The sequence below is a fragment of the Electrophorus electricus genome, chromosome 26, assembly GCF_041902795.1.
Source record: "Electrophorus electricus isolate QZ-2024a chromosome 26, ASM4190279v1, whole genome shotgun sequence".
Lineage (NCBI taxonomy): Eukaryota > Metazoa > Chordata > Actinopteri > Gymnotiformes > Gymnotidae > Electrophorus > Electrophorus electricus.
Window position 1 is genome coordinate 147,501 of NC_137522.1, and position 23,861 is coordinate 171,361.

Consider the following 23,861-nt stretch of genomic DNA (forward strand, 5'->3'; position numbering starts at 1 on the left):
CCTCTTCCTCCTCCTCCCCCCCTCCATGCCACCATGCAGCACAGTCTCAGCCTCAATGGTAAGGGCGTGGCGGTGGCGAGACATGTCTGTTGCTGTTCCTGAAGGTGTTTCTGGTTCAGGGAGTGGATTTCAGCCTCCTCTGGCCTCTCCCACACAGGCAGAATGTCTTGCGTTTGGATGCCCAGAGATACTTTCACCCCTTGAAAAACCAAATAGATGATTTCAAGTTTGGTTTATTTGTCACATACATAGTCATACACTGTACAACACGCAGTGAAATGGTGGGCACGCAGTGAAATGGTGGAAGATGATAGAAATACAAGTAGGCAAATGCCATGGAACCTCCCTTTTTGCTTGTATTGACTTCATGTGAAAGATTGCATGATTATGTTTTATTTTTCAAACTTTTGCAGTGTAAGGCAAAGGTGATTATGGTCCTACTGACGTAGGTGATTATTTGTTGCTCATTTTAAATTAGATCTGTGTAGAATCTTTGAATAAAGTACTATAAAGGCTTTCATTTAATATATACAATAATATCAAAACAACAGGTTGCATATGTGAATCCCAATGATTTTATTACAACTGGGTCATGTAATGTTTGAAATGTTGACCTTTAAGACCTATGTATAGTGAATCACTTGACAAAATTGGCATCAAACCCTAATCTGTTGTTTAGTCCACACGCTGATGTACAGTGGTAACTGCTAAACCAGCCACTAACTCAGAAGACAAAAAGAGTGCATCTGTAGTGAGGAGAAAGCCTATAGCCTATCAATACCAGACAGACATCTGCAACTAGAACTATGAATGTGCAGATTTCACAACATCTCAGAGTAAGTTGCATAAGGAGTCCCTTAATCAGACAAAACCATACAAGAAACCAGGAAAGATGCATATGCTCCTTAGCCAGTGAACAGCACTATGTGGAGGGCTCTGGGAGACACAACACCCACCACCAAAGATTAAGTTCTTTCTTATTCCTTCAGAATGAAATTCAAAGTCATCCTTTAATATCAGATGTTGTGAGAAAACTTACTGGAATTATTGTCTTGCTTAATTGTGACTGCAGAATGCAAAGCTGCATAGCAAGACTGCTTGCTACAAAGGTTTATTTGAGCAACAGACAATATAGGAGATAATAAAAGATATATGGAATAGAAATCAGAGCCATTGCAACCAGATATGATTGTATTCAATTACAGTGTAATATTTTGCAATAAGGAGACAACCTTGAGGAAGCAAGGCTAGAGGTGAACCCAGGCTAGAAAAAAAAGCCATCTGAGAGCTGCAAGCTGCAATCTTGATACAGGGAGGCTGGCCTGCTTTCTGTCGACTTTTAGCAACTGATCAGTAGCTAGCGTTGTGTGGCAGGGACGTCAGAGGAAACCCAGAAATCAAATGCTAGTAAATCAAAGGAAATCTAGCTATGCATTCACCTTGGGTTGATGAATTCTGCAGCAAAATATGTGGCAGGAAATGCTCTGATCTTCTATATGCCGATTACAAGGTTACAGTCCCCACAGTCAACCAATCAGTGAAATTCAGATACAAAACACTCTTGCATGTTGGTAAATATTAACTGTGTGTGTTCCAGATGCTTTCTTCAGAGCACTTCCTCATTCTTCCCCATCACCAATGGAGATTCCACCTCCTTCCCGAGTGACTCCACCTTCAAATCTATGTCCTCTGAGGGGAGTTGATTCCAGCAGCTTCACAGCTAGCCTGAGAGAACTACAAAGGGTAAGACATTTTCATGTCTTGTTACCAGTTCCAGAGCTATGCTAACATATTACAACATGACACAAGACTTGAAACAGGAGTAAACTGCACAAAATTTACAAAGTTTGCAAAGCTGTACAAAGGTATATTTAACCTTATAAAGAAAAGAGTTTTGGAGAAGTATCTTTACATTTTCTGAGTAAATGAAACTATGTAAAAAAGGAAGTATAACTGCACTGTAATATATTAATACACACATCAAGAATCTCAGTTAAGAGTGCTTACTCAGCTAAACTAAATCCTGTCAAGTTAAATAATCTCCTACTTAGCAACAAAATAATTCCACCATGTACAGCATTACTGTGAATTTAACAATGGTGGGTTGATATGTGTGCAGTTGGTAGCAATAGCTTCTAGTATGTGCGCATGTGCATCTTTCATTCTGTTTTTCCATAGTGTGGATGGTACTGGGGTCCAATGAACTGGGAGGATGCAGAATTGAAACTAAAAGGAAAACCTGACGGCTCTTTTCTGGTTCGGGACAGTTCAGACCCCCGATACATACTCAGCCTCAGCTTCCGCTCACAGGGAGTCACACACCACACCCGCATGGAGCATTACAGAGGTAAACAGACACACACACACACACACACACACACACACACACACACACACACACACACACACACACATACATGCATGGACTCTAACTCACGTGAGGTAGAATCAAGTTTTTACAACCATAGCTGGATTACAACACACAAGCAAACACATTCACATATACATTTACTTATTTGCCATTCAATATTTAGGAACCTTCAGCTTATGGTGCCATCCGAAGTTTGAGGACCGTTGTCATTCTGTGGTGGAGTTCATAGAACGTGCCATCATGCATTCTAAGAATGGAAAGTTCCTTTACTTCTTGCGGTCACGAGTACCTGGTAATGCTTCTAAAGTATCTTATTCACTATAGTTTGGTGATTTCAGTGTAGACAATTTGAATAAAATAGTATATTGAACTGTTTCAATTGAGATTGTAAGGGAGGTCATAGGTGAAAGATCAGTCCCGTCTAATTCCTGACCTCTGTCTCGCAGGGCTTCCACCGACCCCAGTGCAGCTCCTGTATCCAGTCTCACGCTTCTGTAACGTCAAGTCCCTGCAGCACCTCTGCCGCTTCTGTATCCGACAGCTTGTCCGCATAGATCACATCCAGGAACTTCCATTACCAAAGTACTGCTCTCTCTCACCCTTGTGGTTTCACACTGGTCTGTCTCACTTGTGGTACTTAAATGTCACTGGAAATGTTTTCTCCCCCTAGACCCCTAATTGTCTACCTGAGAAAGTTCTACTATTATGACCCAGAGGAAGAGATGTACATGTCGATTAAAGGCATGCGCCAGACAGCAGGCGGGGAACCGGAGCCAGAGCCCGAGACGTAGCCAGAAAAGCCATATTTCCCCATAAGAACTGGTTGAAACTTCTGAAAATGTTCTTAACAGATATGCAAATGCAAAATCTGTTTATTCACTGGCAATCGCCATTGTAACTGTAACTCCATGTTTTTCAGGATTTCTGTGTATGGACAGCAGATGGCATAGTGCATAGACACTGTTGAACAGAACTCCTACTCCTCATCAGTCTTCCAGTGGACCACAGTGAACATCATTGGAAATGGCCGCTTTCTAATTTTAAACCAAGAAGACAGAGGAGGACAGTAGAATGCTGCGGTACTGTCCATCTGAAACTGGCACTAGAAGCCAGACACAGACCTGTTAGGCACTGGACTGGACAGGCCCGGGACTGAAAACTAGAGCATTTAATGTGACCTGGAGTTATGACATGATCCTCCATCTGTATCTTTCTCATGGAGAAAAAAACACTGGAGTTTTTAAACTGGACACATTTGTGAATCACTTTTCTTTGTTCATTGTCCCTTAATTTTCCACTGCCTCAACAGTACTTCCTCAGTCTGACAGCAGGCTATATGAAGCATCCTTTCAGTAAAAGGGTCAAAATTAAAAGCAGTTTGGAATTCCACATCTCTCACTTGCATTTCATACATGAACCATGCTATAACAAAAATGGCATCTCATTACCTTTAAATGAGTAATCATAGGGAGTTATGCATGATGTTCACCTAACACTAGTCATGCACAGTTGATATACACAAACTTGGCCTACTCCAAACAACTGGGTACTCCTGTTTGGAACTGGACACATGTTTTAAAAGCATCTGTATCCTTCAAACAATGCACAAACTGGGATTAAATACAAATTTTATATATCAGTAAAGGTCTATGTTTAGCATTTTTGTGTGGACCCATGTTTTATACTCTTGACAAATATGGTCATTTGAAGAAATGCACTTCTAAACTACAGTAGGCTGCTATAATAGCTGGTTGTTAAAGGCCCCACAAACACTGATTTAAAGATAATTACAATTCTCATCTTAAATCCCTTGAGAATGTAAACTCCACAAACAGATTTAGAATGACATGATGTGTGCAAGACAGTTGGAAAGGAAGTCCCTAAAGCTGGTTACATAGGTGAATTCATACAAGAGTTTCATTTAAAAGGACAGACCATATCACAGTATTTTTTCCCTTGTGTAATCCACTGTGTTTAATCAAACCCCAGGACGTACGCAGATCTGGACAATTTTCCGTGGCTTGTTTAATTTGGCATTGTTCAATATCAACACCAAAACGGATTTGGCCTTAGTCCAGATATTTTCAGTTGATTTATTAAAAAGTAGTAAGGTGCTGAAGTACCAGTAAAGTAAAGCACGTCAATCAAAATGGATCTCAATGACTTTTGATTGATACGTTTCAGCCATTTCTAACTGGACGAGCTGGATGTCAGTGAAATACACACTCGGGTATTACTGGCTCAGCCTGGCCCACTTTCTCTCTCCAAGTGCTCACCTTCTTTTCTTGAACTACGACAATCTATTGGCTATGTATCCGCCCATCAACTGTCATCGTACAATAAGATTATTCTATTGGTCAAAGTATAGCTCACTCATGACCATGGTTTTATTTGATTGGGCAGGGCCGCAATCATTCAGCTCTCAGGAGCAGCCGGATTGGTCCAAGGCTGCAGGCGGTCTCTTGCATGGGCTTGCTCTTGAAGGCTTCACGGACAGCGAATGTCGTCATGAGCGGTGGGTAGGAATTATAACGTTGGTGTTTATATTACTATCTACTTTGTTAAACATTTCATCGTCGGATTGACTACAGTGCGTTAAATACCCAGAATAGCAAATATATGTTTCAAAATGAAATATAACACGGCAACTGCAAACCGCACACTTCCGGAATCAGGGTGGTTTTCCGTATCAAAGAGTTTTATCTTGCTAGCTAGTCCGCGGCTCGTCAGGTTAGCATGTTAGCGTTAGCCATCAAAGCACAGCTTGCTTTGCACTTTTACCATTTCACTCCTTTGGCATAAGCAATTTGAAGTTTTGCTTAAGTTCATCTCAGTGCATATTGATGCGACGATCCCTTTGCTCTCCGTGTTGAAATCTGTAGCTGGCTAGCTTGAGATGTAATAAGAAGGCGACAAAGGCTAATTAAACATTTAAAATACAGTTGGTTGCAGCCTGCAGAGCAGTTCAGCTAAGCTAACAGCTTGACCACTGGCGAGCTAACACGACGTCGTCGTTTGACATTTGGTGAGCCGAGAAGCTGTTAAACCTCGTTAGCTCACCTGGTTTTATTTTGAGAGAGCGCTGTCAGGCCGCACTCGAAATTGCGGGTGTCCTTTTATTTCCTCCTTACCATGACAAGCTCTAGCTAGGTAACTGAATGTAAGCGCAAATCTAGATAGGTATCTAGCATTTTGTTTTTTGTATTTTCTTTTAGGAAGCCTGTACGTAATTAGCCTGATAATTTGACACTCGCGAAGTAGCTAAATACAGTTAGATAACAGCTGCTACTAGTAACTTGGTGCAACTCAAGTTCTTAATAGAGGATAAATTAAATTGTACAGAACTGCATGAAAGCTGGCAGGATTCGCATCTGAACTTCCAACTAATCGTTAGATCTTAGTGAATTAGTGGTTATGTAGTCAAACAGCCGTCAGCGCTCACCTGCAGTCATTGAGTAGCCAGCATTAGCTCGCAACACCAGTTGTGCTGATAATATAGCTACAGTCTCGCACTACTCGTGCATTTTACGCAGGGTGTGGGAATATGCTCCATTTTGGATTTTGCATGATGATACTAAGTTCACAAGATCGGTTAAAGTCCTTTCAGCGACGTCTGCGTGAATCACTGCTCTCCCAGTTCACGCTCATCTAGATAGTTACAGGTAACGCCTCTTTTTAAGATACGTTCACATATCTATGACAGTGCATGCAAGATGCAGAAAGCAAACGTATTTCATTAATTTACGCAGTAGTTGGTATCTTTTTGACGATCATGAATTCACTGATGTGTATTTTGTTTTTTGTTTGCGATACGCTGACGTTTAGCAAAGCTGAAGCGTTCTTACTGTATGATAGTCGATCACCTGTTGAAGAGCGATTGTACAACACGTACTTCTAGAAATCACCATTAGTTTCTGTTTCTTTCCAAAGATCAAAAGGACAGCATGGCCACCACTGTTGCTGTTAGTCCCAGTGAATACCTCCAGCCTACTACCTCCACCTCTCAAGTAAGATCTCAGAACTAATGCCATGGTATTTCTGTCCTTGCCAACATCTGCTTTAGACAGGTTTTGTGTTTCTGAGAATTCGTTTTCAGAACACATTTACACCTTTTAATCTGGTCATTATTTGACATTATTTCCTTTGTAAGCAATCTTTGTGTGTGTTGTACAATTCTGAATTGTGTTAAAGTTTTAAGATACTGGTTTTTGCTTTATTTTTTAAAATGTATTTATTTAAGTAGATTGGGTGTCCATGTCCTGCATCTCTTAAAACTGGCAAGGTGTAAGTTTAATAAAGCTCCCTCTTATTTCAGGCTTTTTCACAGCAACTCTGCTTTGATCTGTTTTGTAGGATTCTCAGCCTTCACCTTTGGCTCTCTTGGCTGCCACTTGCAGTAAGATCGGCCCACCTGCTGCCCAGGCACCAGTCAGTGTTCCACCAGCCCAGCCTACAACTCGCCGCTTGCACCCAATCAAGCCTGCTCCCATTGCTCCAGCCCCACCCAAAAATCTCGGCTTCCTCTCTGCTAAGGGAAATGTAATCCAGCTACCTGCAGGGTTAGGTTCTTCAGGAACTAGCCCCATCCTCCTCACTATCCAGACCCCGGCACGTCCAGCAGGCACAACAACTGCAAACATCCAGTACCAGGTGGTGCCCCAGATCCAGGGAGCCCAGACAATTCAAATGGTGCCCCAGGGTGGACAGATCCAGATCATCCCTGGAACCAACCAAGCTATTATCACATCACCTGTCACAGTACAGGCTGCCACACCCACTCCTACATCCATGGCAACAGTACCTGCCACGCAGAAGACAGTGCCCATTAAGCCGTCAACACAAAAGCGACGGCAGAATAATGTTAACGTGACCCTTAACGCTAACGTTGTGCGGCTGCCTAGTGGACTCACGCTGCCACTCAATGTTGCTACGGGTGAAGTGGGTGGAGCTCAGATCGTTACAGAATCAGCGGCTGCCACATCTCGCCCAGTGAAGGGAAAGAGGGGGCGGAAGAGACAGGTTGCTGTAGCTCCACCCACCCCTGCTCCACCTCCAGCCTCACCACCACCTATTGCAGAACAGGTGGAGACGGTGCTAATAGAAACCACAGCTGACAATATCATTCAGGTAGGTTCATAACTCCGTGATTAACCTTCATATGTTGCAGTGCTCATTCACTTTTGTGTTCAGGTTTTATAGCTCAAGAATATAAGGCAAACTTTATAAACTTTACATGAGTGCAAAGTGTCGTTCTTATGGAAAAGGTGTGGCAGGGAAAAAATGATGTGCAACATTTGCACAATTACAAATGTGTTTTAAAAATATTTTCTTAAACTGTAGTGGCTCTATAATAAATAGTGGCAAAATGTCACTTTTTGTGTTGGTACACAAAACATATAAAGTACATCTGTTTCAGGTTACATTATTCATTCTATGATTTATTTTCAAACTAATATTCTCTTTTTACTTTGTCTTCCCCCGTATTACTTGCAAAGCACACTGGGCTAGCCTTTTGAGGCAGTCACTGACCAATAAAATGTTCAATTTCATTTAAAGTTTATGCAAGCCCAGTTGAGCCCTGAGCTGAATTGCTTTGGTGAGTGGTGTCAAAAGCTGCACTTCAGTTGAATACTGCTGAAAAGCTCTTGGCTGCATTCACTCCTGGATCATTTACCTCTTTGTCCAGTCTGACTTTGGTCCTAGGACGTGACCTAAACAGCACTGAATTTTCAGCAGTAAGGGGTTGTTTGTGGTGGTGGTGTTTTTTATGGGGGGGGGGTATTATTGTTTTAACATAATCTGATGTATACATTGGCTCATTAGAGGTAAAATAAGCGTAATGTAAAAAACATAATGTTCTTTTAAACTTTGACTATTGCAGTTTTAAAGAGCTGCACTGATTCTATATCGTTGTTTCATGATTCCATTTTTCATTATATTGCATTGATACTTTAAACTCTTGTATTGATGTGTTAATTTGACATTTTATTAAATGTATGTATTCATAACCATTGCTATAGTTAATGTAACTGAAGAAACTTTGTAAAGCCTATAGATGGCAGTAGCTACTAAAGGCCAGTATGCAGGTTTTGTCTATAGCTTATACAAGGAAAAGACACGCAAGTAATACAATTGCATCATGATTTATCAAAAATGTCCAGCACACCTCCAGCTATTTTAGTTCTGTGAAAGTTCATGTTTAATTACTAAATAATTTTCTTTCTTCTTAGGCAGGGAACAACCTCCTGATTGTGCAAAGTCCAGGGGGGAGCCAGCCTGCTGTGGTACAGCAGGTGCAATTGGTTCAGCAGAAATCCGATCAGCAGGTGGTGCAGATACCCCCCCAGGCACTCAAAGTGGTACAGGCTGCATCTGCAACACTTCCCCCAGTGCCCCAGAGACAACCAGCCACCCCGAGTGTGCAAATGACCCCCACTGAACCCACACAGGTAGAACAGAAGTGTTTCTGCTTTGTCAGTTTAGTTAAGCTTAGTTCACAGACCTAATGGCTGGGAGCAGATATTTTCACTGTTCTAGCAAAAATATAAAAAAAAATTTCCCTGCAATTGAGACTAGATTTTTAAAGGTTAATATGCACTCACAATTGGCATGAAGATTTGTTTTTAATGCCCGTCTCTTGGTACAGTACCTTATCTGTGTGCTCTGTATGTTTCAGCTAGGCACATGTTTTAGATTTTGCTATTATATGTTTTGTTTTGGTTTTTTTTTGTCTGATGTCTCCTAATGTTCCCAGGTGCTGATTAAGACAGCATCGGGTGAGTGGCAGGCTGTGCAACTGCAGGAGACGATAGTTGCTGCTCCACACACGCCTGCTGCCACCACCCCTACCCCGCCAGCCGTGGTCAGCAAGAAAGCCCAACCAGGTGCCCGGAAAGAGCGGACCCTTGCGAAGATAGCCCCTGCTGGTGGGGGGTTAATAACGCTGAACGCAGCTCAGCTTACTTCAGCAGCTCAGGCTGTCCAGACCATCAATATCAATGGCGTTCAAGTTCAAGGAGTACCAGTCACCATCACCAATGCTGGGGGTGAGTGCCAGAGCTTGAACTACTCGAGAACACTGTAGATCACAGACAAATATTAAAACATTCATGCTAATGTTTGAGTATTTTTTTTTCAGATAGCATTCTCTTAGGCTAGGTGATTCTGACTGTCCAGGTCTGACTCTCTTACTTATGCTGATAGTATTTGCACCATTGTTTTTCAGAAGGAAATTTTACTTGACCTGGCATGCTGTATCTGCTGACACTGTCAATAAGTCTTAAGAACAGGTTTGTCCCTAGACCAGGGTGGAGTTGGTACTTGTGTCTAGTCTCAGGGACAGTGCTTTTGAACTTGGATGATTTAAAATGTACTTATCATTTTTAGGCTCTTATAGTCTTGTCAGATGCCATGTGTATTAAATAACTAACTAATCATTAGAGTATTAGAGTGCAACCACATGGTTGAAGATTGTTTTTATGTGGCAAACCATGTAAAATTAGTTCTGTCATGCTGTAAGCACAATATTTGACTGCTAGGGGTGTAACGTGGTTTTTGGAAGTAAATTGTTTTCTGTATTTTATGTGTTTTGATTATATATATATATATATATAAAAATAAAAAAGACTTGATTCTACAGAGGTCTTATTATGAACAGTATCTTACAGATCAGACCCTTTGAACTATAACCCACATAAATGTCTAATCGGCTCCTGTAAAACTTTGTAAGCCATATGAGGGACAGCCAGAGGAGATTGAGGGGAGTCTTAAGGGTAGAGTTTTAAATTTGGACACGTTGTTTCATATGTCCAAAAAAAAACCCAACAAAAACTTGGTGACCACAAGTGAATATGCTCATGCAAGTATCTAAAACCCTTTGAATCCAGCCCCTTATCAGTGTACATTGAACCTCGTACAACGACTTATGACACATCTCCACATCTGCTTGGCATGCAGGCCAGCAGCACCTGACGGTGCAGACGGTTCCGGGTGGAGCTCTTCAGCTGGGCAGCGTGCAGACGCAGACACAACCACTGAAGGTGGAGCAGACGCTGGCGCTTGAGCTTCAGAGCCAACCGGGTGAGAAGAAGCGGCGCATGGCCTGCACCTGCCCCAACTGCAAGGATGCTGAGAAAAGGCAAGTGGAAGCCCAGTGTCTTAGAGTGCCGGGGAGGGCCACGCCCATGTTTAAGGCAGAACAGTGTCACTCTTCAAATATTCACATGTACTCCCAAGTTTGGATCAACAAATTAAATGTTGATTGAAACGTGTTAGCATTCTTTTCCTCTGCAGCCATAGCTTTCTTATCATTAGCCATCATCAGTATAAGCTTACATCACATCAGTGCCAGTGTTTAAGTGGTTTTTGCTTCTTTGCTACACTTTAGGTTCTACTGGTGCCTAGGGGCCCTTCAAATTAACTAGTTTTGTGCCGCCTCTCTCCTGTGTGGTGTCTTGGGTCTGGTTTAAATTTGGCTTGTGGAAGTGTCGTGTCTATTTCAGCTTGTTGGCACCCAGTGTTAATGCAGCCTAATTCTGTACATGTGTTTTCTCAGAATATTGTTCATTTTTCGATCATAATACTCCTCACCAACACTGTACACCAGATAAATGACACTTTGCCTTGATGTCTGCAGGCCAGGCGAGGTGGGGAAGCGGAAGCACATCTGCCACATAGCAGGCTGCGAGAAGACCTTCCGGAAGACGTCTCTGCTGCGAGCACATGTGCGTCTGCACACGGGCGAAAGGCCCTTTGCCTGCAGCTGGGTTTTCTGCGGGAAGCGTTTCACGCGCAGTGATGAACTGCAGCGACATGCCAGGACGCATACAGGTATACTGCACATGCACCCAGATACCGCTCACTGGGATCCAACACCCTGTAACAGTGCCACTGCCTTCATATTGGGAACCCTCTGAAGCATTAATTCACCTTCAGCATGGTGCAGATGGTGTTATTGCAGGGTTTTGTTTTCCAACATAGATGTACTATGTGCGCTGATTTCAGTTCTGACTCTTGTTTCTGGCAGCATTTCAGTAAAGTTATTTTTAGGCTCTAACTTATTTGTGCCAGCTAAGGATACTGTTCTGAGAAGACAACCACGGGAATTTAAAAAGTCAGTTTGGATAAGCGCATACGTTAAATGCCATCAGTGTAAATATACAGGTTGGTTATCAAAGGTAGTGTACTATATAGTTAAGATCACACAACTGGTATAGTTCTGTGTGATTTGCATACTTTACAGCAAAATGGAAGTGTGGGCGAGTTTTGACCTTCAAGCATTAACTATTCCACAACTCTGTATTTTTGCAGGAGACAAGCGCTTTGAGTGTTCAAAGTGTCAGAAACGTTTCATGCGGAGTGACCATCTCACAAAGCATTACAAAACACACATCAACACCAAGAACTTGTGAACATTTGCTTTAAAAAGGTTTTTAGAACTCTTGAGGAAAAAACTTTCCTGCGGAGAAGAGCAGTAAGGGGGCGCTTTTCTTTTTAATGGGACAGCCCTCTCCCCCAGGTTACACACACTGTGTGTTCTAAACCAGGCCTTGTGGAGGCCCTTTGGTCAAGCATGCCTAAACTCCTGTTGTCTCCTTTTCAACTCATCACATTTGTCAGAGGAGAGCTGGCACTCTACATGCACCAGTACATAACATGGACATAACAGGTGTGTGTGTGTGTGTGTGTGTGTGTGTGTGTGTGTGTGTGTGAGACAAAAGTGAGTGGAGGAGGTATCTCAGACATTTATTGCAGCACCAACAAATACTCCAGCAAAAAAAGCTCTGAATTTGTGCATATAATTAATTTTAAGATCTTTTTGTTTTGTTTTTTGAGCCTTTTGACTGGTGTGTAGCAGCTCATGGATGGCTTTTATTGTGTTCTCTTGCATACAAACATACATACAAAAATACTCTGGCTAGTTTGAATATAAAAATGCTTGGACTTGCTCTATACCCCAAACAAGATTCATTTAAGAATCTTAAGTCAAAAAAATTTAAACTGTCTGACTTTACTAGGTTAACATTTATAACATTTATCAGATGTTTCAAATGAAAATTTTTTGCTGAGACTGGACAATCATGTCATTTATAGTAAAACAGACTAGGCAGATTTGAAATCAATTGATGACTGCAAGTTTAGGAACTATGGACATTTAAACCTGCATGTCCATACACAAATAATGGTTGTATCGAAGAAATATCAATAATTTTGTCATGAAAGCATTTAGATGGTAATTTATGAGTCAGTTGAAGAAGCTTATATTCAAGTGGCAACCTGGGAGATTACTTTTTCTTTTTTTTTTTTTATCTCCAAGAGAAATATGGACTCCAATTACAAACATCAAAAGGATGCCAGTAAAAAAGAGGGGTGGAATTTGTGTTCGTTACAAACAGTTGCTCATTTTGAGACAGCCAAGCATTTTAGAATTTATTCTAAATAAGCTAATAAAATCTGTCTGGTCCACAAAAGTGCTATAAGGGGGAAATGCCAGCATAAATATGTTTGTATGTTCTGTTTAAATATTTAAATGTATCCTAGAGATCACAAAATGTAGGTTATTTGTTACACAAGCAAGTGTATTGGCTAATCTTTCCAGACTTGAAGGATGAGAACTGTGTATAGTGTAAATGAGGAAAAATCTTTGTATAGTTTCATTCCTGTAATACACAAACCTATTAGATGAACCTTTTTATGAACTTAATGTTGCCTTAGACAGCTGCACCCCTTATTTAAAGACATTTCTGTCTGATTACATGGAACTGCATTCATAGAACTGCTTTATCTTTTGTCTAACTTATATTAAATGCCAATTTTATGTGCACTGACCAAATTCAGGGTTTTGAGTGGTTAGTATGTCATTCATACACCATGATTGGTTAAATTTGTCAGAACTGAAAAGAAAAAATAGCCCTTTTTTTATCTTTCCTAGATAAATCCCACACCTACAAATCCCTGTCTAAAAGCTGATGATAGATAATTGTGTGTTTGTATAACTTGTACTGAGGTGCTTAAACAACAGAGCTTGCTACTTTTTCTACAGTCAACCCATCTCTCCCAGATTGACAAAATAAAGCATTCAACTCACTGTTTGTGTGTGTGTATATCTGCAAATTTTACGGTAGAAATTATAAAAAGCAAATTCGTAAAAGCACAGGAGTGTACTTTTTTTTTTCTTGGCGAAGGACTTTTAATATGAAGGAAGGAGATGCGCGACCATTTTATTTTGGATTGCGTTTATTCTAGCTAGCTAGGTATCCCTTCTGTGCATGTAAATTTTTCTTTAAAAAAACCGCAGTTATTCAAATTATCTGGCTAGAGAAATGGTAGCCATCTAACCTAACCTAGCTAGCTAACTATCGGGCTTTTATTGAAAACTAGCGTTAGCTAGCTAACCTTCCTAGCTAAATTAACTGGCTACTAATTTTGAACGCATAGATTAAGATGAAATATCATTTCACTTGAAAATATTCATTTGATGACATTTACATAGCTAGATTATATCACTACCACACCACTGGTGTGACAGACTACACAAATTCAAAGAAGCTAATCGTGACACAGACAGTGGCTGAAGATTTTGTGTTGTACTCCAGATGTCCAGATCATGGGAAGACATCCAGCTGGTTTCAAGCTGTCTGACCTCGTATCAGAACTGTGTCACGCTGATGAGGACTATCCCTTTCCCGTTTGGCAGAATGGGACAGTTAGCCAATGCTTTAACCAAATGATCTTGGGATCCCTTGCACACGCTGTCATTGCGGTCCTAAGTGCCTGTTATTTGAGCGTGCCAAGGTAAGTAACAACCACAGAAACATTACACAGTGTATTCACTATATAAACGTTGCTATACGTGTGTGAATTGTTGCAGCCTCAAATACGAGTCAACTCGGACAAGATTTCTGTTGAACATTACTAATGTAATCTAAATTATCTTATTCATGTTAGTCTTCTTGCCCTCGTGTTAAAACTCAGTTCTATATCCCTTTTCTCTAAAATGTCCACACTGTGTGCTGACGTTTTGTATTTGTTGTTTGCAGACTCATTTACACTCAGCCTTCCCTGCCTGTTGGCTGGATCTTCAGGGCTGTATCAGCATTGCTGCTGGTTATTTTTTTTAGCGGGGATATGGTGCTGGTGCTGGTGTTTGGGCTACAACAGCAGGACTTCTACTTGGACATCCTAGCTGATGGATGTGGTATGGTTGCTTGGCTGGTCCACTTTGGGGCGGTTTTGGCTCTACAACGATCTGTCTATAGAAGGACACGCGGTCCCTTATTATTTGTGGTTCTAGCTGTTCTTCCTGTCCCTAACCTTGCTTTTACCTTCACTGCTTACATCCAAGATGGCAGTTATCTCAATGCCTCACACCCTTTGAAGATTGTGCGTTTGGCCCTGGCTGTGAGCAAGGTAGCCCTAGTCCTTGTGTACCTGCTAGCTTTCACCTTTCCTTGCTACACATCACGAACAGAGTCTCTACATTTAAACATAGATGATGGGGCTCTTCTTATAGTGCCAGACCCTCAGGGAGGGGAAATAGTAGCAGAGGATGGCTGCAGCTGTCTGTCCAGGCTTCTCTACCTCTGGCTGAACCGTCAGCTGAAGCTGGGTCCCCGTGGCGAGCTGGAGAGACCCAGTGACGTTTTCCAGCTTCCATGCAGGCTTCAGACCGGAGCGGTCACTCGGCGCTTCCGTCAATGTTGGGCACAGTGTCTGGGTGGCAGAGCGCCAAGAACACCTGTGGGGCTGCAGAGGTGTGCTGGAGGGAATGAGCAGGAGAGTTTATGCAGCGAAGTCAAACCTGAGGAGCCCTGCGAAGAAAGACAACAGCACCAGGTGAAGCTTTGGTGGGTTTTACACAAAGCTTTTGGCCTGCGCTACTGTCTCCTCGGGGTACTGAAGCTGTTGGCTAGCCTGATGGCATTTGTAGCACCACTTCTGCTCAGTGCATTAGTGGGCTTCATGGAGACTGAGGGTGCACCACTGAGCACGGGTGTTTGGTGCACCATGGGGCTGTTCTCAAGCACATTCATGGCAGCATTCTTGCGCAACATTTTCACGTACGAGGTGTCAAAAGTGGCGCTCGAAGCTCGGGCTGCTGTGGTGTCCACAATCTATGGCAAGGCTCTGCGTGTCAGTGGCTCAGCCCTGGCACGTTTTAGTGTTGGGGAGGTGGTCAACTTCATGAGCACAGACACGGATCGCCTGGTGAACTTCTTCAGCAGCTTCCATGAAGTGTGGAGTCTGCCCTTCCAGTTCGCCCTTGCCCTTTACCTGCTCTACCTGCAGGTGGGCGTGGCCTTCCTTGGGGGGTTGGCTGTGGCTCTTCTTCTTGTGCCACTCAATAAAGTCCTGGCCAACTGCATCCTAGAGAACAATAAACAGATGCTGTCCCACAAGGACAGCAGAGTGAAGGTAGGAGGGCTTTTTAAAATTCCATGGTTACTAGCATTGTATGATGTAAGCATCTCTGTTCAGTCTGATTGAGAATGAGGTTTCCTTACAGCTTATAAGTGCACTTTTAAAATGACATGATTTGGATTTTTGTGTTTTGTTGTTTTTTAGGAGTGCTCCAACCAAATAGATATTTAAGTGTGATTGTTTCAAGGAATGGAGGCAGCTTCTGACAATTAACAATTGTGTTTATTTGTATGCCTCTTTTTTTCCTAAAGCTAATGACCGAAGTCCTTTTTGGAATACGAGTTCTAAAGTTCTATAACTGGGAGCAACACTTTGCACAGAAGATAAACCAAAGCCGCAATAAAGAACTGAGTCACCTGAAGATGCTGAAGTACCTGGACGCAGTGTGTGTGTATACCTGGGCAGCTCTGCCTGTGGTCATCTCAATCATCACCTTCATTACCTATGTGCTGCTTGGAAACACTCTCACTGCAGCTAAGGTGAGTAAGAGGAAGGCCAGTTTACCTTAAACCTCCCAGCCATAAGCCGCATTTTCAGTTTTTTGTCTGAAGATACAGCATCTCAAATGAGGTTCTTGCTTTCAACTGATGGTTCTTGCATAGTATATTGTAGACGACTTTGACCTTGAAGTGTCTGTAATGTTTGTCTTCCAGGTGTTCACTACGCTAGCTCTAGTAGGCATGCTCATTCTGCCCCTCAATGCCTTCCCTTGGGTTCTTAATGGCACATTGGAAGCTAAAGTATCTCTGGATCGCATTCAGAATTTTCTCATGCTGCATAATCAGGACTTTACTGCGTACTACAGCCAAGGTACCCAGCATATTTTCATTTTTATCCACTGCATATTAAAATTCAGTTTCATTTTATTCATATAGTACTTTTTCCAGTTGACATTGTCAAAAAGCAGCTATAGCAAAAACTGGATCTAGACAGCTTATGAGCAAGCTGAGTATGACTGTGGTAAATAATAGTGAGACAAATACACCCTCCAGATGGGAAATTAAAAGTGATTTCATATACAACATATACAGTCCATCGAACTGTTATGAAAGTAAACTTTTTTTCTTTTTTTTCTGTTTTTCCGTAAACCAAATGCAAAGGACATATCCCTTAAGTCTCATAAACACATGTCTATTGTACAAATGTACTTCATCAATGGTATACACAAGTCACATTTTAGGATCATGGTTCTGGGGAGAACAAATTTAGTTACAAGCCCCTCAGTTGAACCTGAATCAGAATGAAGAGTAGGGGAGGCCCAGCTGAGATGCGCTTGAGAATAAAAAATAAACAGGTTCTTTTCTTTGTTGTGTGTTTGTGTGTGTGTGTGTGTGTGTGTGTGTGTGTGTATATATACATTGTCGGAACTTTAGAACCCCATGGAATGAATGTTATGATTTCAACATCTACCTTTTTCTAATATAAACTGGTTCATCCTCTTCGAAATTCAAAAGCAATTTACTTGCACAGATGACAAAAGACCTCTGTCCCAAACATCCCTTTTCTCGTGAAACATTGTGTACTTTACTGCAGTGTATGTGTTTGGTTTTTAATATTTTTAAACTGCAGAATTTCCTGAAGACCCTCTCACTGCTATCCAGATGATCCAGGGTGGTTTCTCGTGGAAGAGTTCTGATGAATTACAGTCTGACTCTAAGGTGGAGGACATATCTTCATTAGGAAGTATGTACCTCCATGATCTCAATTTAAGTATCAAAAAGGTATGTAGTTTGTTCATTATACATTATACATATATTATACATCAGGTACCACGGAAAATTAAATCACTGACATAGCTATCAAAGTGAAGTAATGTTATGTATAATTTCTTAGGCACACAAAATGCTTGTAAGGTTCCCTGTTGTATTTGTTTTATTCAATGATGTAACTAACCCTAACCCTGTATAGTTATTTCCTAGATACTACAGCATTTCCTTTGCTCTTTTTAGGATTCCCTGGTTGTTGTGGTGGGGAAGGTAGGCTGTGGGAAAAGCTCTCTGTTAGCTGCTATCACTGGAGAGCTAAACAGGTACAATTTGATAATGGTCTTCAAAGCAAAAAATGATTAAACCAACATGAGACATAATATATACTATGGATCAAGGCACTTCCATGACATGGTGGTCCAGATACAGACCCAAACAAGCTTTTATCTAGAGTGTTGTCCTGCATGAGAATATTTTGCCAGCTTCACCTTGCTAATTGAAGTATTGCTTAATAAAACAATATATTTTATACATATTAAAACGGATCGGAGGATTTTTATAAATTGTGGATGGGCACCACTAAAGAATTCCGTCCTTTTATTTGTATGCATACTTTAGATATGGAGGTGTAGTGTGTGTTCAGGGCAGAGAGCAGGGCTTTGGCTTAGCTGTCCAGGAACCATGGATCCAGCATGCAACAGTGCGTGACAACATCCTGTTCGGACTGGACTTTGATGGCAGGCGCTATCAAGCTGTACTTGAAGCTTGTGCCCTCGCTGATGACCTTAATGTAAGTTGTACAAGCAACTCTGTAATGGAGAAGATTGATTACACATGGAGCAGATCCTTTTGGAGAAAAAGGACAATGATAAAATGTGCTACAATTTCCAAGAAAAACCTTCTAACAGTGAGGCTTGGCTTGTTGATGTTTTCCTCCCAGAATATGCAGAATGCGCGTATTTTGTTGTCCTTTATTATTGTGATGTAAGTGATATTAGCTTTATAGGCTTTTCTGTTGTCTTATAGTGATGGACACTGGATGATTGGATGTACACAATCGTAAAAATGATCATGGTGCTTTAACTTGTTTAATGTCAAATGTTGCACAGATTTTGCCCAGTGGGGACCAAACAGAGGTGGGGGAGAATGGAGTAACGCTCAGCGGAGGGCAGAAAAGTCGCCTCGCCTTAGCCCGAGCTGTCTATATGGTAAAAGAGCTCTCAATGGACCCAGAAAACAAACCTGTTTTGGGAATCGAGACCCAAACTTTTAGCAACACTTAAAATGAACTTTTCTAAATGCATGCATCAATCTATAAACATTGTCCCTGTGGCAGGACAAGGACATCTATCTGCTGGATGATCCGTTAGCAGCGGTGGATGCTGATGTGGCTCGCCATCTCATGGAGAATTGCATTCTGGGAATTCTTAAGAACAAAACCAGAATCCTCTGCACTCATCGAATAGAGTTTGTGGAGAAAGCAGAGATGGTGGTGTTGATGGACAAAGGAACCATTGTGAGAACAGGTATTTACTAGCATCAGATGCGCTATATAGTCACCATGTGGTTTAAGGTCCATGTCGCTTTAAAATGTTGTGCTAAATTGTGTAGAAGCTATGTAATGCAAGGTTGTCATTATAAAATATGTTCTGTAAACATGTAAAAGACAAGATTGTTTTACTGACAGATTTCATGTTTGTTTGGTTTGCTTTGGAAAGGCCCACCAGCGGAAGTCTTATCTTTGGTGGAAGCTGTACCCAGAGACAGTAAGAAAGACAACAAAATGAAAGAGACGGGTACTTATTCTGTTCTGTTACCCATTATTCATATGAACGTGTTAGCCCAGTCACAGTTAAGTGCAGATAGTTCTTTCTTTCTGATTTTGAAACAAATGCATTCTAAATTAGATGGCACTGCCCAAGAAGAACTGAACGCTGAGCTGCTTTCAGAGTGTGGGCAAGCCACCATGGGAGAAGAGCAGAAACAAATGGGTGGGCTTTCCTGGACAGTGTATGGGTCCTACTGGAGGGCCGTAGGCGAATGCATGGCTGTGTCTGTGCTTTGTTCCCTGTTCCTCATGCAAGGTATGAATGACCAAAACATGTGTTTCATCCTTTAGTGGCATTAACCATGTTATTGTTACTACTCAGCACAGACTACAGCAAAGCCTCATCAATATAACCTTTATCCCAGGTACTAAGAATGTGTCAGATTGGTGGCTGTCTCATTGGATCTCGAACCTGAAAGCCAACAAGTCTGAGTGGCTGTCTGTGACAGCAGGTCCTATCTCTACCCTACTGCTCTTCTCTGCCGACAGACCCATGTAAGTTTGGGTTACACACTTTCTTCCATGTTACTGCAGACAGACAAACCAAGACAGACAAACCATGGTTGTACGAGTCCCTGAGGTTTTATCCCCCCCCCCCCCCCCCCCGCAACTGTTCAATGCTTTTCAGGTTTCCTCTCTCAGTCAGTGGCTTGAATGCAGTTGGCAATATGAGCTCAGAGCTAAAGTTCTACATGACTGTGTATGGTTCTCTGGCTGGGGCCAATACTGTCTTCACAGCAGCTCGTGCTTTTCTCTTTGCTTATGGAGCCATCCATGCTGCCACTGTCCTTCATAAAAAACTGCTCAATAGTGTGCTTAAGGTACTTTATTTGTATTTTTTTTTATTTTACATTTTTTACATTTTTCAAATCCTTTAAAAATGTCACTTATTTTATTGGCAAAAGTAGAAGATATTTATACTTAGTTCACCGGTTAAGATGCCAAACGTTTGACAAGATGCATTTTAATTTACCTATTCCAATCCTTAATTCTAGGCACCAATGGCATTTTTTGACACTACACCCCTGGGGCGAGTCTTGAATCGCTTCTCTTCGGATGTCTACAGTATAGACGACTCCCTGCCGTTCGTCCTCAACATTCTTCTCGCCAATGTGTTCAGTCTGCTGGGAATGCTGGTGTTGATGAGCTATGGGCTGCCCTGGGTACTGCTGCCTCTTCTTCCACTAGGGATGCTGTACTACCAAACGCAGCGTTTTTATCGCCATTCTTCCCGGGAGCTGAAGCGGCTGTGCAGCCTTACACTTTCTCCGGTCTACTCGCACTTCTCCGAGACGCTGAGTGGTCTGTCAACTGTGCGTGCCAGTGGGCACGCTGCCAGGTGTGGTGCCTACCGCAGTCATGCCTCTCACTGCTGTTCCTCCTCTTTCCTTCTAAACACCTTTTGTAAGGAGCTTGGTAATAGCAGATTGAAAGTAGTGAATCTTTAGGGGTCTGTATATCAGTGCATGTGTGTGTACAGGTTTGAGGAGGAGAATGAGAGGCGTTTGGATCAGAACCAGCGCTGCCTGTTCATCAGCAACGCTGCCATGCAGTGGCTGGACATCCGTCTGCAGATGATTGGTGTCTCAGTAGTGACTGTCATCAGTGTAATCTCTCTGATTGAGCACCAGATCAGATCCATCGATCCAGGTGGGCCCTCTGCTGTCTTTTCTCTTATTTTTCATAGCAATACCTCAGCTGAACCTTTAATTCCATTCAGAAGTCTGCATCACAACCTTAAAACCCAAAACAGGAAATTGCAGCATACCAAGCAGATGGTGAGAAGTCTGCCACACCCTAAGCCTCCGTTCTTTGCTCTGGGCAGGTCTGGTCGGTTTGGCTCTGTCGTACGCCCTGTCCGTCACTAACCTGCTGTCGGGCCTGATCTTCAGCTTTGCCCAGACGGAGATGCAGCTGGTGAGCGTTGAGCGTACCGAGGAGTACTCCACAAGCATCCCACAGGAGCCTCAGTATGGTGGCGTGGCGGTGAGCGGCACATGGAACGCATGGGAGAGTCGCAGTGTTAAATGGAACTGCTTGCCTAATTTTACCAAATTCCCAGGTTCCAGCTTCTTGGCCAGAGCATGGCCGTGTGGAGTTTGATGGAGCCGTTCTAACATATCGGCCTGGCTTGCCCAATGCCCTGGATGGGGTGAGCCTGGTGGTGAATCCGGGTGAGAAGGTGGGCGTGGTGGGACGCACAGGTTCAGGGAAATCCACTCTGTTCCTGGCCCTGTTCCGTATGGTGGAACTGAACCAGGGCCGGATACTCCTGGATGGGGAGGACATCAGTCAGATCGGGCTATCTCAGCTGAGGTGAGGATCGTATAGGCTTTTGTGAGATGTTTCCAACACATTTGGAACACTATTGAAAACTCAACAGTTTTTGGAATTTATTCAGCATGGGAATCTCAACTAACACTGCAGTTTCATTCAAGCTGATATACAAGTGCTTCAGAGATGAACTTCACAAGAATGTTTAATGTTATGGGGTGTCCACTGCAGATCCAAGCTGGCCATCATCCCCCAGGACCCATTTTTGTTCTCCAGTTCAGTAAGAGAGAACCTTGACCCCAGTTGCCGTCACCCTGACTACCAACTGCTAGATGCTCTGGAACAGTGCCACCTGGGAGACGTAGTGCAGAGAATTGGTGAGTGCCGAGGGAGTGAGTCATAAAAATATCTACTTGATTATGTGTATGAATAACACGACAAGCTTTGATTGTTATTGTAATTATTGTTTCTATGGTGTTTGGCAGGAGGGCTGGACGCAGCAGTAGGAGAAAGAGGGACATCACTTTCTGTTGGTCAGAGACAGCTACTGTGTCTTTCTCGTGCTTTACTCACTGAAGCCAATGTGAGTGGTGCACACTCAGTCCTTTTGTAGTGTTCATAAAATGAACTGAAAGGACAAAACATCACACACTGAGTGTCTCTTGTTTTTGCTGTTCCTGTTGTAGGTTCTCTGTATAGATGAAGCCACAGCTAGTGTAGATCACAGGACTGACATGCTTTTGCAGAAGACTATACGAGAACGATTCAGTGACAAGACTGTCCTCACTATTGCTCATAGGTCAGTCCCATATTCCTCAGCACTTTATAATATTTGAACAAGCAGCATGTAAAGATGTTTGCTCTTTTGCAGGTTTTTCGTTTTTGTTTGTTTGTTTGTTTTTACAAAAGACCACACCAACTTTGCAGTTCTCAGGTTTGTGGCATGGAATGTGTCCTTTTTCTTCCCGCAGACTGAACACCATTATGGACTCTGACAGGGTTCTGGTGATGCATGCTGGGAAGCTAGTGGAGTTTGACAGCCCATCTGCTCTGTGCGAAAGGAAGGGTTCAGCATTCCATAAACTTCTGGGTGGAAGAGGAGAAGGACTGATCTGATTTTATCTGTTTTAAACTGTGATGGTGAATCTGTATACTGACCCTATAAACCATGGCCTATATTCACAAAATAACTTAAGTAGGAGTACCGATTTTAGTTCTGTCCAGCAGTTGTATAGACTATTCTCATTGTGGGGAACAAAGAGAAACTGACTTAATAGACTCCTACAGATCCTTTGTGAATATGGCCAGATATTTGCGTATGACATTGACAAGGTCATATTTTGCTTTGTCTGTGTCATTTGAATGGCGATAGCAGCCCACTGATATTTTTACATTCATACGAACTGAGGGAAAAGCTGGTTTTTACCTGTTACACTTTCATACTTCAAAGTAAAATGTCAAAGGTTTGTTAGAAATGGGCTTGTTGTTTTATAGCCTGTCATTGCAAATGTCAAATTATTTGTCCAACACTGATCCTGAAATGAAATTTAGGTCTAGAATTTGGTCACTTATGGTAAAAAGTAACCAAGTAACACACAATGAGAAACATTTTACAGTCAAACATACAGTATGTAATTTACAAAATTTATTTTTATTCATTTTGTATTTTATATATTTTTTCTTTTTTAAAATAAAAGCATTTAAGTTCAAATTGTTGGCAACCCTGGTTTTAATTGTTTGTGTGGCCTCCCAGACGAGAGTAACAGTGTTACACGTTTTATTGCTTTGTACTTTTTATTGATCATGGCTCCAGGCCTGTATTTTCCCAAATATGTAGGTATATTTTAGGAATCATTATTTGTGATTTTTAAATAATACCATTTTGTCTTTATCAATGATGCCAGTAACTATGACTGACTGGTATGTTTACAAACAAGGGAATTTACGCAGTGACTACATCACAGGTGCCATTTGCATCAGTAGCCTTAAAGCATTTTTTCCTAATAGTTGTAGTTCAGACTCTAACCTTATAGTTCACACCAACCATCTTCTAACCTAAAGGTGTGGGTTTTCTGCCCATTCCATTAATGATACAATTTACATAGTTATGATGTGTTGAGAAGAAGATATAAACACAAGCATGCACCAGGTGTGTTTATTGTTAAATTCTCATCTCCACCCAGATCATCTTCACCCTACATGATCATTTTCAATGTGTTTGAGCAGAACAGAAGTGGGAGTTTTCTTTATGAAACAAAGAGTG

General features: G+C 42.0%; 3 protein-coding genes across 9 annotated transcripts in view; all 3 read left to right on the forward strand.

Moving 5' to 3' along the window:
- The window catches only part of LOC145653913 (suppressor of cytokine signaling 7-like), an 8,466-nt gene extending 4,706 nt beyond the window's left edge, over window positions 1–3,760 (forward strand). Inside the window, exons 4-10 of one of the 6 annotated variants that reach the window (XM_081708563.1) lie at window positions 1–58; window positions 1,598–1,743; window positions 2,179–2,347; window positions 2,535–2,663; window positions 2,818–2,953; window positions 3,042–3,158; window positions 3,291–3,760. The exon at window positions 1–58 is cut by the window's left edge and continues 74 nt beyond it. In XM_081708563.1, coding sequence (XP_081564689.1) covers window positions 1–58; window positions 1,598–1,743; window positions 2,179–2,347; window positions 2,535–2,663; window positions 2,818–2,953; window positions 3,042–3,158; window positions 3,291–3,321 — 786 coding nt within the window. In that variant the 3' untranslated portion in view covers window positions 3,322–3,760. Of the gene's footprint in view, window positions 59–1,597; window positions 1,744–2,178; window positions 2,348–2,534; window positions 2,664–2,817; window positions 2,954–3,041 lie in introns of all 6 variants that reach the window. The other 5 variants (XM_081708564.1, XM_081708565.1, XM_081708566.1 and 2 more) reach the window with 5 other exon arrangements.
- Window positions 3,761–4,646: 886 nt separating this feature from the next.
- On the forward strand, window positions 4,647–13,457 carry LOC145643282 (transcription factor Sp2-like). 2 transcript variants are annotated; one of them, XM_081708569.1, is made up of 8 exons: window positions 4,647–4,886; window positions 6,302–6,378; window positions 6,725–7,498; window positions 8,602–8,820; window positions 9,126–9,417; window positions 10,328–10,508; window positions 11,007–11,200; window positions 11,681–13,457. In XM_081708569.1, the coding sequence occupies exons 1-8, from the start codon at window positions 4,838–4,840 to the stop codon at window positions 11,779–11,781; spliced, it is 1,887 nt and encodes a 628-aa protein (XP_081564695.1). In that variant the 5' UTR covers window positions 4,647–4,837; the 3' UTR covers window positions 11,782–13,457. The 2 variants fall into 2 exon arrangements, with proteins under 2 accessions (XP_081564695.1, XP_081564696.1); XM_081708570.1 differs by lacking the exon at window positions 4,647–4,886 and adding an exon at window positions 4,893–6,033.
- Window positions 13,458–13,582: 125 nt separating this feature from the next.
- LOC145653912 (ATP-binding cassette sub-family C member 10-like) lies at window positions 13,583–23,309 on the forward strand. Its single transcript, XM_081708562.1, has 21 exons — window positions 13,583–14,164; window positions 14,410–15,784; window positions 16,042–16,269; window positions 16,444–16,600; window positions 17,360–17,511; window positions 17,740–17,819; window positions 18,115–18,286; window positions 18,606–18,704; window positions 18,833–19,022; window positions 19,215–19,292; window positions 19,404–19,580; window positions 19,690–19,819; window positions 19,953–20,145; window positions 20,320–20,663; window positions 20,805–20,974; window positions 21,150–21,310; window positions 21,387–21,640; window positions 21,830–21,975; window positions 22,084–22,181; window positions 22,285–22,397; window positions 22,570–23,309. The coding sequence occupies exons 1-21, from the start codon at window positions 13,977–13,979 to the stop codon at window positions 22,712–22,714; spliced, it is 4,650 nt and encodes a 1,549-aa protein (XP_081564688.1). The 5' UTR covers window positions 13,583–13,976; the 3' UTR covers window positions 22,715–23,309.
- Window positions 23,310–23,861: the final 552 nt, after the last annotated feature.

Coding starts and splice junctions, on each gene's coding strand:
- LOC145643282 (XM_081708569.1), top strand. CDS start 4,838: ATGGGCTTGCTCTTGAAGGCTTCACGGACAGCGAATGTCGTCATGAGC. Junction 4,887..6,301: donor AGCGAATGTCGTCATGAGCG/GTGGGTAGGAAT, acceptor TTCTTTCCAAAG/ATCAAAAGGACAGCATGGCC. Junction 8,821..9,125: donor CCCCCACTGAACCCACACAG/GTAGAACAGAAG, acceptor TAATGTTCCCAG/GTGCTGATTAAGACAGCATC.
- LOC145653912 (XM_081708562.1), top strand. CDS start 13,977: ATGGGAAGACATCCAGCTGGTTTCAAGCTGTCTGACCTCGTATCAGAA. Junction 16,601..17,359: donor TACTGCGTACTACAGCCAAG/GTACCCAGCATA, acceptor TTTAAACTGCAG/AATTTCCTGAAGACCCTCTC. Junction 22,398..22,569: donor GTCCTCACTATTGCTCATAG/GTCAGTCCCATA, acceptor TTCTTCCCGCAG/ACTGAACACCATTATGGACT.